Genomic DNA, 19355 nt, shown 5'->3' with positions numbered 1-19355 from the left:
TGGCTGGTCACCTGGTGCCTCGCGGAGAGCGGCGAGTCCGAGAGTCGTACGATGTCTGTCGACGTTATTGGAAGACGAAAGTGGAGGATGTGATAACTCATGCAAGACTACCGTTAAGGGTGGCGATGCAACGGTTAGGCAGGTCGTCCTTCAGGGGCCTGGGTTGAAGTAACCTTCTGATCATTGAGTCAACCTTCCCTATGAGAAGGTCATGAAGTGTGCTGCAGTGTTGGAAAACAGGCCTTTGGGAGTACCTGCGTAACAGCGGGTTTATCTATAAAAATACAACCGCAGGCTTCTCTCTGTGCCGTCCTCACCATACTCGTGATTCACTCGCCACGCATTCCTCGTATCGCTCTTGCGATTTCAAGTTTCACGGCCATGCAAATCAGCCTTGATCGTATTGAATTCTACCAGCCCTCCTACCAGCCCTCAGCGGCTGCACCATCCTTCATAGATCTCACGACGCCGGACAGTCTGAGACGATCAGTTTGCAAGCTGCCGAGAAACGAAGCTCTCTCTATGCCGGTGAGCGCGCCGAACGACAAAGACTACGCAGCCACCAGCCGGCTGACGAGAACGCCATTGTAATATCGGATGACGACGGTTGTGATGACGACGACGGCGATGGAAACGCCCGAGACATTCCGGCACCTGTGCCCGAGAGGCAGCCGTCGACTGCCGATGAAGGTGGTATTCTTAGCTCACGATCGGTCTCGAACTTTCGGGCTGACTCGATATGCGGCCCTGTTGTTGACCCTCACCACATCGAGGCGTTCTCACAACATCCTGAGAAAGCAAGAGACAATGTCGTATTCGCAGGGGACGGAGACTCTTCGACATATTGCACTCTACAAGCACCATCGTCTCTAGTTCTGCCAGCCCTTCTTCCCGCCCCCGGTGCCTCTGCCTCCGAGGACGACCATGACATGGGACGGGTCCGAACTCCCTCGGAGCTGGTCTCAAGTCCTGCTTATGACGTCCTTCAACCCTCGCTGCCACATACTGGAGGCTCCCAAGATTCTTCTAGCTATGTGTCTCAAGCCAGCTCCGATGGGTCAGATGCGGAAGGTCCGGAGCGGACACTATCGCCTTCACCCTTGCGTGCAGAGCCTTTGGACCAGATTATCGTTACAACGACAATCGACCCAACTGAAGGCCTCGCAGGCTCAGCAGCGTCTCTGCTTGCCTCTTCCCTTTCGTCCCAGCTGTCCCCGTCGATCTGCGAGGGATTACAGTTGGTCCAACGCGACCTACAAGACACAAGGCGAGCTCAAAAATATGCCAGCTGTCCCAACACGACCAGCAACGCTTTCTTTGCCTCAAAAAACACAGTGATGGCCACCTGCACATCGCCATGTGACACAGCATTCGTGTCTGCACCCTTCACCACACCGCGGCAGCGAGGGCGGACCCGGGGGCCCCCTTTACCGTCTAGCGTTAAGCGAACGCGGCGTACACTGCCAGCCCATGGATTCTCCCAGCGACGAAGTGCACGTCTCCGCTCTACATCGAGCAATGCACTAGACGCCTATATTCAGCATGAAGCGAACCAGAATTCCGAATCCAACATTGGTCCTTCCTCGTTAGACGGAAGCGGCAGCGACGAAAGCTATACGGCAAGGTCGATAAACAGCACCGAAGAAAGGAGCGACAGCGGGCTGGACGAAATTGACATGCCGTCCCCGAAACGTCGCAAGGCATCTCCTCCACAGACAGCCGCCGCCCAACGTCGAAGCTTGCGACACTCTTCAAGGCTGTCGGCGGCCCCTGGTACAGCCGTGGTGCGGAAGATGTCCGAACTTCTGGTATTGCTACCCCGCCATTATCCACGCGTCAATCGTCTGACCGAAACTCTGTCGATAAAGCGTGTGTTGCCAGGTTTGAGGAGTGGCCATTAGAGGGCGTCTCTCTGAAGCGCGTAACAGTGAATGGTGTGGCGACATTTCAGCTGCAGTTTTCATGGGACCCGCAAGTAGACCGGCGCCGGAATAATGGTATGGCGGAGACACGACCCTTTTCATGTCCTCGTGGGAAACGGCACGGAAAGAAACATGCAAACAGTTCGGGCAGACCATTCACAAAGGATGAAGTCAACTATCTGATTAGGCTCAAGGGGGTTGAACAGTTATCTTGGGCCAAGATCCATGAACTGTTCACTCGGTCTCACCCAGGCCGGACGCAGGGGTCTCTGGAAGTGTACTATTGTACAAAACTCAAGGGACGAATTGATAGATAGATAGATTAGCATCGATGTGGTTGATCCTGCGATTAGCCGCTTACATGAGGACTACTGGAGGAAGCTTTGGCAGGAACACTGTGACCAATCAAAACGGCAAGCCAGAAATGAACTTAATGGCCACAGTACCTACTGTGCTCCGGCCCTCGCATAATCCCATTCCGCTCCATGTCATAACCAAGGCACTAATCTAGCGAGGATGATACCACTTGGACTGGGATAGGCAAACTCCAAGGTAGGGTAACGTGGCAACGACAAGTGATCCAGGAAAATTAGCCATGCGAAGCGGACGTCAGGATCGACAGAATGCACAAGTACATCAAAGCGGACATTCCAGTGCTTATAGGTACATTTCTTCTCGAGGACAGTGATCAAATTAACTGACCTTGTATCTGAGCGACAAGTTCTCAAGGCCCTACATCTGCCATGATCTCATATGTTAGCATGGTCCTTCTAGCAGTTCGTTGTGCTTACTGAGGATATGTTGAGTTCAGCCAAGAGGGGAATGTTCCAGGCATCGGCTTGGGCACTTGTCACAGCGCAAGCCACGACCAAGCCGGGAGTCGATATGATCTGTATTGAGAGATGGCCTAGCATCTAGCAAACTTTGGGTGTATTACCTAATGTGTTACTGCCCGGTCTCCCTCCGGAGCTTCTTTTCTCCTATGTGAACAACGACCATTCGCAGGCCATCTAGACGCGGAACAAGCCGGCACCAGGGGAGAGCATGATAGTCCCGGTGGTCGGGCATCTGCTCACCAGAATAAGGCCCAAGGGAAAGTACAAGAGCAGAGAACTCAAAGCGCACGCTAAGGGTTCTGGGCAAGAAGATCGCTGAAATAGGTGCCAGGAGCCTCCCTCTCCATGTTGTAAGCTGTACGAAATTTCACTGGACTGAGGAAACCTTACCTGTCCTATCATGCTGCAGAGCACTACCGACCCGTCTGCAAACATCAGACAGCCATCGCTATCAATCAGGGCCAGGGTGCCAAACGCAAATGCCCATGCTGAGAGAAACGATGATCTGAGCGACGACAAGGAACAAAAAGCTGCGGCGATACCTCACATTCAGTCTGTGGGTAATATGAGCGGTCGGGGACGTTTCCTACGAAGTGAACGCGGTGAAAACGCAAGATAGTGTTTCCTGGGTGTGGAGGGTCTGGCACATTGCTCACGTCGCGTCTTGTAAATTGGCCCGCGGCTCGATATCCCTGGGCAATCGCGGCCGCCAGATTGGCTTATGAACAGCATAGGAGGCTGTTTCAGGCGAAGGTTGGGTATTTGGGTCCGCTTTGGAAAGCGCAGCCTGCCGGCTCCCTGATCTAAATCAGGGTTTTTGTCAGGTAAGTCATATAGTGGCAACAAAGGTGAAGAGTTAGGGATGTGGAAAATCACACGCCGGCTTCCTTTCACCGCCACGATGGCAGTGATTGGTCGCATCTCACACGAAACGCGCCTGCGTTTCTGATGATCCGGGGCTGTCTGTACATGAGCTGGTTTGGAAGGACAGAGGCCCTGCTGACCCAACGCGCCTAAGAAATCTCTTGGCCCATGACGACTAGATGGGTAAAGAGGACTAGATGAGTAAAGAGGACTAGATGAGTAAAGAGGACTAGATGAGTAAAGAGGACTAGATGGGTCAAGACGCCAAGGCCTACATGGCTAAGATGAGGAAAGTGGTAGGCAAGTCAGACGAAGACGTGTCGTGCGCCGAGTACGAGCAGAGCTAGAAAGAAAGGCGTGGTACCATGCCTAATGCAAGCTCAAACGCGCGCATGAACGGCAACTTGCAGACAAACATATCCGATCCGTCACACGACAAATCACCGAGCGACAGGATCGCGTGTAAGATGGTCTCGAATGCCCCTCAACTGCCCGAGGCGTCGCAGAAGGTAAGAAGCAGCAGTCAATTGATATCTCACCCGAGAGCCTCCCTCTCAATCCTCTAGCAGGAATGTGAAGACGGAGAAGCCACCCGTGCCAGAATTCTAGATGCCAGTGCAACTGAAAACATGGCGAGACAGTGCCCGTCCCTCTATGACGCTTTGCCGTTCCTGCCGAGTCTGTGAGTCCGGCGGAAAGATCCTCATTTTTCAAGGAAGAAAGCAGTCACTTAGTGCGCGACACACAGAAATCATCATCGAGGTGGATACCGACGGCGGCCTTGAGTAGGGACCAGTTTTGGGATCTTGCTAAGGGACCTCTGCGTCTAAAATGAGGCACTCGCTCGACTTAAGTCACTGAGCAACTTGGACACAACACACCCCACGAGAAGCTGAGCGAGAGGTAGGATACGAATGAGACCACAAAACACAAGAAGCGGCCATACTGTATCAATACTCAATACTCAATAGTGCCTTTTTAGCCAAAAGCTACTTGACGCAGAAAATCTTTTTATGTAGAGGGAAGAGAGTGCCATGGTGACGTCACGTTGACGTATCAATTAGGGAGCTAATACAACTAGTAGGGTGATAGTGATAGATGGCTCTAGTGTGTTACCACGCTTCGCTATAAAGCTAGCGAATCCTCATCGTTCGCAGGTGGTCTTGCATTTCTTTCGTGATTCGGAATGCCACAGGCATGGCTGGTCCATCAACAAATTGGCCGATTGGCCCGCACAAAACCCTCAATAGGGAACGGCAGCCTCCACCAGATGTTGAGAAGGTCTTGCGGCAGTATCTCACGTCTGAGGAGGAAGCACAGGTTCGTCGGCAATTTCAACAGGCTTGCCCCCGGCGTCGACAGGTCTTGTGGAGTGGGATGGACCAAAGCCAGGCACAAAGGTGGGCCGACGATCATCACATGCAGACGTTGACGACGGCAATGGGCCCATTGATGAACCCCAAGCATCCACAATGCCTTCAGCACCGTAAAACAAAAAAAGCATGGTCAAAGTATGTCCACGGAGCATCGGCCGCCTTCGCTTGGTATATTTCTGGTTGCGATGTGGTCACGGTGCTGTTGCATCCACCGCCGGTCAGATTCAACCCTTTCGGGGCAACCTTTTATCAGACGATTGAGGAGCCTATTATCACAGGGAAGACTGGGGGTTGCAATGTGCGGCGGATTGAAGTAGTCCATCCGGCCGTACCCGAAGCTGCTGACTTCGCCTACCAAATGTGGCCAGTGGATGAGGCCGAGGTATGGAAGGGAAAGGTTTGGGAGGCTGAGTGTGGCTAACACTCGCTGGAGGCAGATCAAGGCCTCACAGGTTGAGTCTTCCCGGGTGATCTTCCGCACTATACCGCTAATGGAAGGTACAGGTGAGCCATAACAACACTGTTCCTGGGGGTGCCTTACCGGGATGCAAAACACCTTTAGCGACAAAGAACTGTGGTGATAGCAAACCATTGAAAGATACGTCACGAGTGCTCGACGACACGAAGGGTAAGAAAGAGAGGAAGAAGAAGTGTAAAAAAGTGAAAGAACAGGAGGGAAATGAGAGAACGGGAAGGAAGAAGGCGCGGACCAAGACGTGTGCTGTTGAAACCAACTTAAGAAAACTACCGAGACCAGGTAAGACTGGTACATTCAAGAGCCCGTTAATGAAGGTCGAAGATCAAGCAAAGGTAAAGCTGTCAGAAGGAGGCTCTCCGAGACTTAAGAAAAGAACGAAGGGGAACTTAGTACCACAAAGCCAAATATAGCGTCTGTCACGAACTCGGAAAAAGTGAATCAGACATTGCAGGAATTTGAGTGCGAATAGGCAGGAAGGGGTTAAGACAGTCAGACCTGATACAATTTGCTCGCGAGTAAGCAAATATCTATGTACAACCCTGAAGTACGATAGAGCCGGCAATTCCTTTCTTGCCGTCTCGTTCCAGAGAAGGCGACGGTCTGCCGATGTAGTTCATCCACGTAATCCACTCAGCGAAATTTCAACGGCACTCCTCGACAGCGGTGGCAGAGGGTACCAAAGCCTTTGCGGTGTAATCCTTCACCGCTATCTTACATAGATCGTATCAGACAACTCCACCACAGCTACAGATTTGGCGAAGCAGCGTGGTCTCCTCCCGCATCGCTCGACCGTCGCAGAAGAGCCGCAGCCCTAGATCCAATTGTTCCGACGTCACATGGCCGCACTTCAGCACCAATCCAGACACTGTAGAGGAGCTCAGAGGCGTGGATTGTTGACTTCATGAGGGAGGCTTCAAGTTACATGGGGCTTCTGGCACTTCAATCAAACTCAAATTTCGAGAGGGTATAGTCCCGTCGCCGGTGAACGAATCGGGATGCGAGATGAGAGAGCCATTGGTTACGGAGTGGGGAACGATGAAGGGCATTCTTTTTGGGATGTGGCCAAGCAATATTGGAGCTGTCAGAAGCCTGGAGTTGTCAGAAGCCGCCGTTGTATGGCAAGTAAAAACTGTACATTGACCAGTCGAAATGGGTGAAGGATATTTCAGACCTATAGAGAAACAAGCCAGTCCTATCTACCCGACGCATGGCTAGGGGGTTGCTTGGAAACAGATTCGCTTCGTTTCGCGGCGTTCCTTCCAGCTTTTCCATAATGAACCTCCCTTCCAACCACCGGACTCACAACTTCGCCGGACAGGTAGGGCAGTTGTGAGAGGATTGAGAGAACGCCAGCCACCGCTCTACCAGATGATGGCGATAGCAAAGTGTCTATTTCATCGGGCAATATAGTCAAGCCCTCGCCAGATAACCCTCAAAGGCAAGCTTGATACCCAACTTGTCCAGGGCTGGTTACTTTGAATACAGCTACAGTGCTATCTAGCGGTGACGTAAGATCTCCTCTGTTCTTAACCACCGGTCTCGATCAAACGTGTCTCGATGACGGTTTTTTTTTCTCATCTCAATCGCGTGATCCAATGGTATTAGCCCGAGACTGTCGCGGGAGCCTCTTGATAGACCCATGTCATTGTGAAGAAATTCCAAGGCGTCCTCGGTAAGAGAACCTGCCATCGCTGCGCGGTGCAAAACCGTGCGGCCTGCGGCATCTTTCATGTGGAGATCCACGCCAGAGCTCGCCAAAACGGAGAGGAGTTCTCCATCAAGTCGATAGGATTTGGCAGATAGATGGCCCAGTGTAAAACCTGCCTTAGGACTGGTGAACGAAGCGTCAGCGCCTCGTTCAAAGAGAAGTCGCACTACTTGCGCCTTTTCTAATGGGAAGGAGGATTTGGCTAGGTATACCGCTAGCGGCGAGTAACCACGGTCATCAAGGTCGTTGATGCCGACGCTGCTCGACAAGAGAGACCGAACGGCGTCTATGCTAACGCCATCGTGCCTACCAAGTAGGTGATGTAGTGCATTTCGATCATGCTTATCTCTCGCAGTCGCAAGTATCATGGAATTTCCGTCCGTGACAAAGTCAAGCAGAACTTGGATGGTTTCCCCGTCTCCACTCCGTGCTGCGCAGTGGAGCGTGTTGAGTCCGCCTTCGTCCAGGTCCATTACACTTGCGCCATGTCTAATTAGAGCCGTAATAGACTTCACATCTCTCGCCAAACAGGCCAGATTGTCAGGACCTGAGGGAGGTATGAGACCAACAGGGGATCGCCTGTTGTTTGATCGTAGGAATCAAGAAGAGAGGACCGAGCGCAGTGAGGGAATAGTTATAAGAAAGGTAAACGGACTAAGATTTAGAGAAGGGTATCGATTATTCTATCTTCCTAGAGACCCCCAAGAGACCAACAGTTGACCCCTTCACTCGTTGCACAAGACTCCTTGACACAGATGCAGTGGCGTCCGACCCTTCGAATCACGTTCGGATTTTTTGATATTTTTCTCAAGCAGCCTCTCGAGGATAGATTGAGACCGCCAATTCCCATAAGGAATGCAGTGCAGGAGAGACGCGCCATGTGTATCTCTGGTATTTACGTCGATTTCCGGGTGGTTGAGGAGAGCATCGATAATGTCGACCCTATGCTTGTTGATCATACCCATTATCTTGGAGTATTCTTCCTCGTCATCAGTGCCATGATCTATCAAATCAAGCAAAACTTCGATTCTAAAGTCTGGACTATTCTAACGGTCTCGTTTGCCAAAGGGCCGCTTCCAATCGTAGATGTCTTGCCTAACTGCGAGATGCAGAGGCGTTTCGCCGCACTCGGAGACCGCATTTGGGTTGGCACCGTGGTCGAGGAAATATCTTGTCATCTGAGCACTCCCTGTCAAGGCCGCATAGTGCAAAGCTGTGAGCCCTTGCGGAGCGTTGAACCCACCCTGGGAGCAATGTAGATTGCTATTTGGTGCATAGGTGAGCTTGCCATCTTGGCATGTCGCCAGCCAGATCCTCCTTTTCACTAGACTGTCGACTGATACTCCAGCATCGAGGAAGACCTGCGCAATTTCTTCGTTTGCTTTTGCGACAGTGTAGTGAATGGGGGTCATGTTGTTGATGTCCGTGGTCATATTTGACAGTTGGGTCGCTTCATAGCTTAGGAGGAGCTGAACACATCTTGTCCAGCCGTGAATAACAGCATGATGCAATGGGGTCTCCCAATCGGCGTCGCGGATATTCGTGTCGACGCGTCGTTCTAACAGCCATTCTGCGATGAGCTCTTGCTGGTTCTTCACCGCCCAGAGCAGACAACTACTTGGAACCTTTGACCCAGATGACAAAAAAGTAGAAATAAGCGGATGTACGTCAGGTGAGGCGGAGCGAGCGTGGAGGACCCAATTTTGTGCGGCGTATTCGAAGAACGGATCCAACAGCTGCTGGTCTCGTATGTCTTGCCCTGTCAGACAGAATCCGTTCCTAAAGTTGTCAAATGAAAGATAGGTAAGGCAGACTTTAGCGATGTCGGTCTCCACATTTGGAAAAATCCGCTGGAAGTACTCTTGCGCTGTGCGATGAACTAATCGGATGATGCTGCTCTCTTCGTCGGTTTCAACCAATCCAACACAAACGGAGACCACGTCCTCGACCGATGGGATACCCTCTTCTTCAAGTTCAGAGTCACCCTCTTGTATAGCCAGTGCATGTTGGATTTCCGACGTTGTGAGTTGTCTTTTTGCACACGTGATCCATGAGAGAACCTTCTTCGCCAGGTCCTGCGACTCGGTATCAGATTCGGTGATCCGCATCCAAGCTTCTTTGTAAACATGATTGTACGCCTCTGGTCCCGTCAGGAGACTTTTTAATGCGTCTTTTATACTCCGAGTTGTTCTCTTTTTGCTGACGGATTCGAAATGAAGCTGCGCAAGGAGGAACCTAGCAAATTCAATCATGCGGCTTGTTAGGAGAGTACTGAAACGCTTACATTCATTCCATCAGAAACCTCCGTGATCTCATTCCTAATCTCCTCACGGCATTTTTCTAGCAATGTCCGTCCGGATTGCAGTATTCGGCCGTCTAGATACCTGCGCACATCCTCGTCATTGGCACGAATTTCCAATATTGTGCTGGCACTGAATCTGTCAGTAATTTCTGGGATACACCTGGAAGTTGCGAAAATGTTTGCTCCGCATTCGGCCTGGAGATTGAAAAGCTCGGTTAAGAATCTCGCGCGACAGCCGTCGTTTCGTTGGCATTCGTCAAGTGCATCAACGATGATGAAAGTTCTCGAGTAAGAATCTGCAACATGACGGAGGGTTCTCGAGACTTCATCAAATGACGGCCGCGTCCGCTTACGCCGGTGTTCATCGTGGAGAAACTTCACGCACTCCGGCAATGATGACCGGCCTTGCGTCAGCTGCTTTAGTAGACTCATGAGGAATTCTTCAACCTTTTGCTCCTGTTGCCGCTGGAAGTCGCAATAAATATATGCAATGCCAACATGCTCATTGCTCCTATATCGTGTGCAAAGGTCGTCAACCACGATCGATGTGATAATCGTCTTCCCGGCTCCAGGGATTCCCGGACAGAATAGAGTCTGGTCCGCAGTCTCGCTCCATTCCCTATATTCCATCGAGCTCAGAAGCCACTGTCCAGTGCCTCCTTGCCTCCTTGCAATGAAATCGCTCTGCTTAGGGCCATAATCAATCATAGTGAGCCAATCGATGATGGCCTTGCACTCCTTGTCTGCATGCCAACCCTGCTGTTCTCTTCTTGCCTCTCTGACTTCCTTGTGGATGCTTACACCGATTGCAAGGGCATCCATATCCATCAATGTGTTCAAGGTTTGACATTGTCGATGAAGGTTTTGGACCGCTTCTTTAGTCTTCTTCGCTAGGAATGCTCCTTTCATCCTTTTCCAGCCAATTCGATGACCCTGGACTCGCTTCTGCAAGTCCTCGAGGAGGATCTCTAGCTCTTTCTTGCATGCTGATACCAGCATGCTGGTGTCTGTGACCGGCACGGTATCTCCAAGCTGCGAAAGGAGCGTGGAATGCCGACCGTGGAAGACATCCTTAAAGTCATCGTTGAGAAGCATATTCATATTCGTCTCGGAAAGCACCGTTTTCAGAGCCCCAACCGCAACCAGGAGGGACTTGGTATCAGCTGGGGCGTGTTTCCAGTCCAGCCCGAAATTGGCGACGGTCGAGATGATCTGGCCGGCCACGACAACAACACCGATAATTCCGAAAGGGTCAAGCATTTCAAAATGAGCTGAGAATATTGCGAAGATCTTGCAAGAGTATCAAATGAATGCGCCGAAGAAGTGGGGGAGGTTCGAAGACGGACGGCCAGGCAGCAGCTCGGACTAGTCTTCCCGCTGCTGCGGAGCGCAGCAAGAGACAGCTGCGAACCAATCAAAAGCGCAGTCTACTGGAGGCCTCTGGTACAATGAACCCGTGCCCTCCAGGATCACTTATCTGTCGTCCATATGGTAGCGCTGCAACGAGTTATGCGTGCTTTGCGGTGGTCGTTCTGCGATGTTATACCAGACATAATGCAATGCTGTAACGAAGTACTCTCCTCTCCCTCATACTGTAAAACTATCGATATGGTGTTATGGTTACTAAATCTCAAACCCCTAACCGCTTCGATCACCTGACTTCTTGCCTACGCCTGCCTGAGAAGGTCACGACAGCCAGCACACGCAACAATCTTGCAGCCAGGGCAACGAAAAGTGTAATAAGGCATATGACGGCGGCATGACCCACAAGCTCTTTGATGGAATTTGCGATTCCACCACCTCATATGTTGACATGAGGAAGGCGTTTTGTAATGCCGATGTTGGCCTCCTTCGTTCTGAGACGTGGTTGTCGACTGTGTCTTTGCTGACCTTTTGGACTCCTCACGTGCTGTGCTCTTCCGCAGCTCCGCCTCTTGCTTCTGTGCCTCCCGCTGCTTCGGCTCTCGCTGCCATGTTTCTCTTCGCCGCTGCTGCTCGGCCAAATGCACACAGGTCTTGATCTCTTTGAGCACGGGCCATACAAGCCGAAATATGAGTCTAATACTGCCCAGGGCCCAGATCTGGACACTTCACAGAAACGATTAGGTCAGCCAGTTGTGTGGGTCGAGCTAGCTTCCACCAAACCTGACCGAGAGCAAGCGGGATCAAGACTAGGCAAGGGAGTTGGCAGATACGCCACAGCGTCAACATCAGTACAGTATGGGCCGTGTTGGTGTGCTCACATCTGATCAATCTGAAGGCTGGGCACCATGGTCTATTCCTGCGCCCAAGGCTTAGAAGAACGCACGATGTATCTTCGTCAAAGCTTCGGCACCAAGATCAAAATGCACAACACCATCCTGGGGCTCATGATTCAGCTGACCCCAGTCTCTGTTGTTGTTGGTCGTACGAAGTGTGCCCAAAGTAGTCCTCCACCATCCTGCTCTACAAAGTTCCTTGCTGTCCTGCCTGTCATTGGATACGAGCATGAGCTAGCGGAAGCCACGCATCAAGCTACAACCAAAGCGATGTAATGACGTCAAGTAGACGTCGTCTGCTTCCCGTGTGAACTCAAGCTACTTAAGTATACCCCTCTTCCCTCCTGATGCGAAACTCTTGGCTTCTTTTAATACCCAGGTGCTCTTGATCATGGATTCTTCCCTATTCTGCTGTGGCGCTATCCAACCATATCGACCACAGGCCCTCGACCATGAGTCGAAATTCTCAGGCTTCCTCGCCTGGGCCAATGAACAGAAAGATGACATTCGCAGAGAAGAAGCCTGCCCGGAAACTTCACATTCCATCCAACTGGTCCGCCAGATCAACTACGGTCCGCTAGAATCCCTTCGTTACTTTGCTCGCTCGGTTCCAATAGGGAATATGCGGAGATACAAGAAGAGCAGCTTCTACAAGCGAACTTTGAGAAGGTCAATTCGTACGTCACGATGTCATGCCCCAAACCGTCCGCAGCTGGGAACTTACATCAGGTTTCAAGATACAAAAATTTCAGATGTGGCATTCACGACAAGTTTTACGAGCTGAACCTCTACCAAAAATCTCCTATCAACTCTCACCATTGGCGAGCCACCCTCGCCAGACCCTCGAGGGACATCGACCTCCATCTGAGATTTCCAAAAGAGCAGCCGGTCGTCAGTCCTTCTACGGGGGGCTTTCCACGTCCAACTTTGCCACCACCCGCAACATTCAGGTTGGGCCAAGTTGTTGCAGAGTCTTCGTCAAGTGCAAGGGGGTCTTCGGGTGGAGGCGATGGACAACCTGGGTTAGGTGTATCTTCACCTACAAAGACCGACGATTCACCAATGAATCAGATCCTTGCTGCCCTTCATTCGCGTCAGCGAAAGCCTGGCGGCAAAGGCAAAGTCATTGGAGTCCTCGCTTTCGACACGCTTCAGACAACAATTCTACCCGTAGACATAGATGTCCGTGTAGACTTGGACGAGTTGTGGAGAGAATGTCTTGTAGGGCCTGAAATATTAGGATTTCTCCTTGACTGCAATACGGCTGACAACCCAGTGTCTGGTGATCAAAAAAACGGGCTGCAGGACGTGGCTATGGCAGCTCTTGACGAAGTCTCTCAGAGAGGGTTCAGCATGCCAACCGGTCGAGACTGTCTGGTCGAGGTTCTTTATGTAATGCTTCAAAGGAAGAGTGATGTTGAGTCTTACAGACAACTAATCCTTCAGGGTCTGGAAGTTGCTGATGGCTCAGGGCCGGAGAGTGCGAGAGGCGATCTGGAAAGCGACGACAAAGCACATTGGTGGAGCTATGACAGCGATGAAGATCGTTACGACTATGACGGCTCTGAGCATGACTCCGTCAAAGACTTCACGGCGTGTGACAAGGAGTGTGGATACTGCGGTCATTGCGATTATAAGTTAGTACAACTGGGGTTTCTGTAAGCCTGCAGTTGAGCAACTGGAGCAAACATCCGCCTTACTGTCGCAGAGTTCCAGTCGTGACTCTTCGTCTATTCTGAACCAGCTCGCAATACTGTGCAAGGCGTCGAGATAGAATACAAGCCGCAGAAATGCCTCCATGTAATTAGAACAGAGAGAAAGACTGTGAGTACAGTAACTCCAGGTTAGTACCTTCCCATTCTTCTTAATAGCACAAACGCGTCACGGCATTAGACACCTGTAGTGGCCACCTGTTCCTGTGGGCAACCCAAGCCGAATGGTGCACAGGTCGACTGGAGCCGAGGGAGCTGGAGTCGCATGGCCGTTGTCGGAATTCTACAAGAGGGGCCTCCGTCTTGAGCAGCACATTGGGCTGCCTTGGACGATCTCGAAGTACTTCGAAAACGCCAAAACTGCCCTCATCAAGGCGTTACACCGCGTTCAATTCGGGTCCAATGCACGGTACGTCCCGAATCGTACCTCTACTTTGAGATTCTCCCCTGCGCAGTACCAGATTGAAACCAGAAACTGCTTTGCCTAGCACTGGTTCTGGGTTCTGGGCTAAGCAGCGTGCGCCCAGATCTTGTTGGATGGGTTTGTTGGAGACCTACGCCTCATGGTGGTGGCTCAATCACCCAACGACACCCACCTTAGGCGACCCAAGATCACCCGCCACCAGCCATCACACATCTATCAGCAACGGCCGCAAGAGTAGAGCACACGAACAAGAGCGTAAAATGGCCGGTTCTTAATCTGATCATGTCCACCTGAATCAGAGAACAAACCTCAGTGGCGAATTGCTCTCTGTCGCTAGAATGAGTGCATCGCGCCTCGGTCATTCCGGGATTCAATTGGTCAACGGTTTCACATGTTGGCCGTACACAGGCCGAAATGACAGCTCAGGGCCTTGAAGACCTTGATCCAGCAGTCCACCGTCTCTTGTCACAGAGTTATGTAGTGATGTTAATTTGCGGAGCGGGAGCTTTGCGCAACGCTGTTGAATTCCTGACGATCGTTAGCCCGTATATAGCAATCGTAACACGGAAAGACTTGCGTTCAGTAAGGCGGACAGCCTAAAAACTGGTTCGCTTTGCGCAACGCTGTTGAATTCCTGACGATCGTTAGCCCGTATATAGCAATCGTAACACGGAAAGACTTGCGTTCAGTAAGGCGGACAGCCTAAAAACTGGTTCTCGACCACTGACGTCTTCAAATCTACCACGAACGGGTGCAGAATTGGACTAGAGAGTGCATCTCGTAGAGCCCTGTCGCTGTTGGAGTAATGAGCGAATAGCCCCGTAGTACACCAATGTCGTTCTCGAAGTCTCTAGTGTGTCAACATCGTCGGTATCGGCGTCTGCGTCTTCACCGCTTCGCCGGTTACCTACTTCCTCTCCGCTCTCAGCGTCATCGTAGGCGTGCAGCACACTCTCCGGTATGTTCTGAGCTTGAAAGAAGCTCATCAAAGACAGTAATTTGGCTGCCTGGGGGCGCTCGCGCCTGATCTGCTCAAACGTCACCTGCGACGTTACGACCACAGAATTAGATACGCCATCGCGGCGTCCGAGGTCCCTTTCATCACTGCGGAGTAGGCCGTCTCTGCGCCTTTAGTTCTTGAGGAACTCAATCAAGTACGACGCAGGAGTACCTCGCGGACTGCGCCTGTTGATGTAGGCTGATGCTTGATTGACGCTAGTGGGATATGGTTGAGGGCAAACGAGGTCAATCGCAGGCGCTTCGTCCACTTCTTTGTCAAGCTCCTTTTGCAGAACTTGTAGCGCCTGCTTCTCCTCCATGACTGGTATGCGCAGTATTGTCCTACCGCTACCGGCGAGCTTCTCTATAGCGTCTAGACTGCGTAACGTGAATAAGATTTCGCCGCCAGCCGTCTTGGGCAGGTGTGAAGCCAGTGGTTCATGCGCGCCGTCTTCACTGCCCTCTTTCGCAAAAAACACACCAACATCATCGGCGCTATCGACGATCATGAAGCATGAGCTGACATCCTTCCAGCGCCAGCACATTGACCTTGAGGTCGTGCCGGCGAGGCAGCGCCAGAAGGTCTGCGAGGGCGCGGTAGGACTCTTCAAACGTCTCTTCACTGTTTCTACTCGCGATCAGAACACAGGTGTCATTGGGGTCTTTTCTCAATGTAGTTCAAGCTCACGATGTCTGACATTGGGCCTAGTAGAAGATGACTAGGAGTTTGTGGCGAAGAAGAAACGGGGGCAATATATCAGAGCGTTGCCATCATCATTCGCCTGCTATTTGAAGAAGAATCAAATCTGTCAAGGGAGACTGTTGCCAGTGGTAGTATGGTGGGGTGACGCTCATGGGGTTCATGATGGACGATTGAATGGGCCACTGTCGTGGTAGGTTCGGCACCACCAATGACAGGGGGCTAAAAAGAATACGCTATACCTAAAAGAAAACTAGCACACGTGATGCGTGACAACCCCGCTCAACAGGTTGTCCCACAGGGCATCTTTGACAAGATTCACTTGTCTTCTTGCCCACGAAACCGATTCCTCAGGCTTCCTTCCATGATGAGCCAACCACCGAATGTCCCAAAACACCGAACCCGCCACGACTCTCTGCCGACCCAGTCTTATCTCCTGACGACTCTGTGAGCTCACCTGCCAGCGAATCCACCCTCAACCGCGAGCCGGCACCAGAATTAATGCTCGACCAACGCCCTGAAACAGGCCATGGCGCTTGCGTATCCGCCCCTGTGACAGATCCCGGGGCCGACGAGGATGCGCCTCGCTACGAAGTTACGGAGTTTACCTTTAGTGATCACAATACGGACTCTGAATTTGTTGTCATGTGCAATGGCAGCCGGCTCGTCATTCGCCTACTCGAGGACCACTTTTCAGACTCATCTCAGTTGAAAGAACAATACCTCTTTTTCCTCAAGGTGGCAGAGGAAGGCGAACTGGATGGCCAGACAGTCGACGACTTTCAAGACTGGGTAATAGAACCATTCCTACCTGTGCTTCGGAGCCTGTCAGGACAAGACGCGGGTGCCTTTGTCGAACCAACCCTTCATGATTTCTTCTTCGCGGAGACGTTGGTCTACACTTTGGTGATAGCGGCGGGTGAGCTATCTCCAAGCCTATGCGAGACGACCAAGGCCGACAAACAGCGGATTGGACTTGGTATCGCCCTGCCAGCTGATCTGTGTTCAGCATGGCAATGTTTTCAGCCATCAGATCTTGCGATCTGCGCCGAAAACCCCGACGAAGCGCTCGCTAGGCTGCCCAAGAAAGTCAAACAGGTTGGGGGCCTAACGTTATTCTTCCTCAAGTTACTCAGACCCGGAGACCAGCACTCCGCGAAACGCGAGCTGACCACCTACCGAAAGATTAGCGAGGCAGTGCTCGACCCGGAGACGCGAATTTCGCGCCTTCATGGTTTGGTGCGAGACGAAAGAGGTGTGGTTTTCGGGCTTCTGCTCACGTATATCAACTGCAGAGCCAGGACGTTAGCTTGCGCCGTGAAGCCACATATACCTATCGCTTTGAGGCACAAATGGAAGAACCAGGTCTGCTCGACCGTCGAAGTCTTGCACAAGGCTGGTGTCATTTGGGGTGATGTTAAGGCAGACAACGTCTTAATCGACGAGTATGATGACGCATGGGTCATCGATTTTGGTGGTGGGTATACTGAGGGATGGGTAAAGAAACAGTCTGCTGGGACCTTGACTGGCGATGCAGAGGGCCTGGCCAACATCCTGAAGTTCATTGGCGATTAGGATCTTGTTCGTGAGAGATTGGCGGCTATCGGGTGTTGAAACAACATGAACACGAGACCCTGGTCGTCATCCCTATTGCCACGGGCAGATGTGACAACTCAGGAAGAACAGCGCTTGCTTAGCGAATCAAACGACATAGAATGCCAACAGCAATTCAAATTAGATATGAAGCTTCCACATCGTGCACAGGAGCGCGCGCCTGCACGGTCGTGTGCTCATATTAGACCAATAAGCAGAATGGCTGATACGATTATGTCGAGTGCTTTGGCTCCGACACTTCGGGTTGGCAGCCCAAATTAAACGAGGTCGTTTTTCTCGGTCTCCAAGACTTCCAGAGTTGAAACGTGAGGGTCAGACTGCAGCTACGGGCGCTTACCGTAGGGTTCATTCTGGGAGGAAGGTCGCTTCACTTGGAAGACTATAAGTACTGCCTTAACACCGCAGGTTCGACGTCAGAAACTCCAACATAACCCACCGTGTCAATTCTTAAGCTTTTCCAAATTGCTCCCTTTTGTCCCTAAAAGAAAACCGTCAAGTCATTCGGACGTCCAAGTCATGTGTTGGCGAACCTACCGCCGCTTCCGATGCGGCCACAAGAGATACGCAGCCCCTGATTATTGCCCCGATGCGACTTATAATCGGCGTACCGCCAAGTACTCCATGTGTTCAGGAGCTAGATCTATCACTGCCGTCGCCGACGAGAGCCTCTGCGACAAGCCAGAGTGTTATCTCAGAGATTTGAGAAGGAATGGCTGGACTTGCTGCCAATGCGGCGAGCAAGGGAACAGAATGGATGGCTGCATAGGCCCCCCTGAAGGTGGATCGGACTGTCCTCATGTTCTCTGCCTTCAGTGCACTTATTCGCAGAATTGGTAAGTGGCTGTACCACCAATATGACCACTTCCTTGGGATATTATCTGACATAGCATCCTGCAGACCTCGTCATCTCGCCCTTCTTAAATCAGGAGCTTGGGACGGCAGCGACAGCGGCGGCGGGGAAACAGTTGACTCGCACGATATCCTTCACACGATGTTCTTCGCTGGAAATAAGAGATGGAGAGGGAGGGAACATCCAAGCAATCCCTATTGTTGTGCTCCACGTTATGCTGGATTATTAATGTCTCTGGACGCTGACCAGGCATTGCTGCGGATCGGATCAAAGAGTGGTCACATCCTAATCGGAATTCCATTTAGCAATCAATCAAGCCACCACAATCACTGACTACTGCTGCTATTATCGTCGTCTTCATCATGGTACCTCAGGTTGCGAGCTGGATAGACTCTGCATATAGACCCACGAAATTTCAATATGCAGAGTTTTGTTCTCGATCGAAGGTCGGATGGTTGGACAACAACTCGACGCTCGAAGCCTTGCAAGAACAGATGAAAGAGCACAATGGGCTCCTCAAGACCGCCCTTGAGGCGGGGCAGGCGCAGATGGCCATTTGCGAGTCCATGCACGAAGACAACCGTCTGCTCAATCAAGAGCTACGAGCAGTCAGCGACGAGCTGCGAAGAGTCAAGGACGAGTTTGGCGCGGTCAAGAAGGAGATTGGCGCGATCAAAGACGAGATCGGCACGATCAAAGCCGAACTGCGAACGACCGAGGCGCAAGGGGTGGTAGAGGTCCAAAAGATGCAGGAGAGACTCGACGCCGTCATGGCGGTCGTCTCGGGACAGAGCAGCCCGAACCCATCGTACGCGGACATCGCCAGGACCCCACCGACGAGCCAGCCCAGCAACGTACGAACCGTCACCTCGATGAACACGACGCCTTCGACCTTCACCGACAGACTCTTCTGCACGATCGACGCATCCCGCGTGGAGGAGACGGACAAGAACAAAGTGAACGCTGGCACTGTCAGGACGGCGGTGGAAAAGGAAATAAGGACAAAGAAAGGGGACTGCAGTTGGAGGTGCAAGGCGGTGACGGTGGATCCGAAGAATGTGAGCAGGGTCAAGATTGTCTGGCAAGGCGGGCCACGACGTTCTGGGTGAACCTGAACACACTCCCGGACAACCATCCTCTGGCAGCCACGGAGAGGCGGATGACGAAGCGGTTCACGTCACCTTTACAGCGACACGCCGCGTCACACGAGGGAGTACCGATCGACAATCTGGAAGTCATCTGCCCATTCGCGCTCGGTCCGTGGCAAGAACGAGTGGAGAGAATCCAGGACGAGGACGCAGCAGAAGCCCTC

At 51.9% G+C, this 19355-nt stretch overlaps 8 protein-coding genes across 8 annotated transcripts; 6 read left to right on the top strand and 2 right to left on the bottom strand.

The window, feature by feature from the left end:
* Positions 1-30: 30 nt before the first annotated feature.
* On the top strand, positions 31-2602 carry VDAG_05285 (uncharacterized protein). The gene has a single exon (XM_009655021.1). It carries the CDS (start codon positions 930-932, stop codon positions 1899-1901), a length of 972 nt encoding a protein of 323 aa, XP_009653316.1. The 5' UTR covers positions 31-929; the 3' UTR covers positions 1902-2602.
* A 1271-nt stretch (positions 2603-3873) lies between these two features.
* Positions 3874-4411, top strand: VDAG_05284 (uncharacterized protein; the record flags this gene model as incomplete). The annotated part of the gene is made up of 4 exons (XM_009655020.1): positions 3874-3953; positions 4002-4131; positions 4264-4304; positions 4357-4411. The coding sequence occupies 4 exons, from the start codon at positions 3874-3876 to the stop codon at positions 4409-4411; spliced, it is 306 nt and encodes a 101-aa protein (XP_009653315.1).
* A 389-nt stretch (positions 4412-4800) lies between these two features.
* Positions 4801-5974, top strand: VDAG_05283 (uncharacterized protein). The gene is made up of 2 exons (XM_009655019.1): positions 4801-5450; positions 5503-5974. The coding sequence occupies exon 1, from the start codon at positions 4820-4822 to the stop codon at positions 5417-5419; it is 600 nt and encodes a 199-aa protein (XP_009653314.1). The 5' UTR covers positions 4801-4819; the 3' UTR covers positions 5420-5450; positions 5503-5974.
* A 2256-nt stretch (positions 5975-8230) lies between these two features.
* VDAG_05282 (ankyrin repeat protein) lies at positions 8231-10746 on the bottom strand (the record flags this gene model as incomplete). Its single annotated transcript, XM_009655018.1, has 2 exons — positions 8231-9259; positions 9469-10746. 2 exons carry the CDS (start codon positions 10744-10746, stop codon positions 8231-8233), a joined length of 2307 nt encoding a protein of 768 aa, XP_009653313.1.
* Positions 10747-12114: 1368 nt separating this feature from the next.
* Positions 12115-13001, top strand: VDAG_05281 (uncharacterized protein). Its single transcript, XM_009655017.1, has 2 exons — positions 12115-12421; positions 12482-13001. The coding sequence occupies exon 2, from the start codon at positions 12497-12499 to the stop codon at positions 12974-12976; it is 480 nt and encodes a 159-aa protein (XP_009653312.1). The 5' UTR covers positions 12115-12421; positions 12482-12496; the 3' UTR covers positions 12977-13001.
* A 1116-nt stretch (positions 13002-14117) lies between these two features.
* On the bottom strand, positions 14118-15690 carry VDAG_05280 (uncharacterized protein). The gene is made up of 4 exons (XM_009655016.1): positions 15568-15690; positions 14564-15507; positions 14458-14514; positions 14118-14408 (listed from the first exon to the last, which is right to left on the bottom strand). The coding sequence occupies exon 2, from the start codon at positions 15197-15199 to the stop codon at positions 15011-15013; it is 189 nt and encodes a 62-aa protein (XP_009653311.1). The 5' UTR covers positions 15200-15507; positions 15568-15690; the 3' UTR covers positions 14118-14408; positions 14458-14514; positions 14564-15010.
* A 221-nt stretch (positions 15691-15911) lies between these two features.
* Positions 15912-17329, top strand: VDAG_05279 (uncharacterized protein). Its single transcript, XM_009655015.1, has one exon. It carries the CDS (start codon positions 16081-16083, stop codon positions 17152-17154), a length of 1074 nt encoding a protein of 357 aa, XP_009653310.1. The 5' UTR covers positions 15912-16080; the 3' UTR covers positions 17155-17329.
* A 279-nt stretch (positions 17330-17608) lies between these two features.
* VDAG_05278 (uncharacterized protein) lies at positions 17609-18378 on the top strand. The gene is made up of 2 exons (XM_009655014.1): positions 17609-18026; positions 18091-18378. Coding segments are annotated over exons 1-2 (318 nt in total). The 5' UTR covers positions 17609-17709; the 3' UTR covers positions 18092-18378.
* Positions 18379-19355: the final 977 nt, after the last annotated feature.

The sequence above is a fragment of the Verticillium dahliae genome, genomic scaffold, assembly GCF_000150675.1.
Source record: "Verticillium dahliae VdLs.17 supercont1.9 genomic scaffold, whole genome shotgun sequence".
Classification (NCBI taxonomy): Eukaryota; Fungi; Ascomycota; class Sordariomycetes; order Glomerellales; family Plectosphaerellaceae; genus Verticillium; species Verticillium dahliae.
The sequence above is the reverse complement of the archived record's forward strand: the minus strand, read 5'-3'. Positions and strand labels throughout refer to the sequence as shown.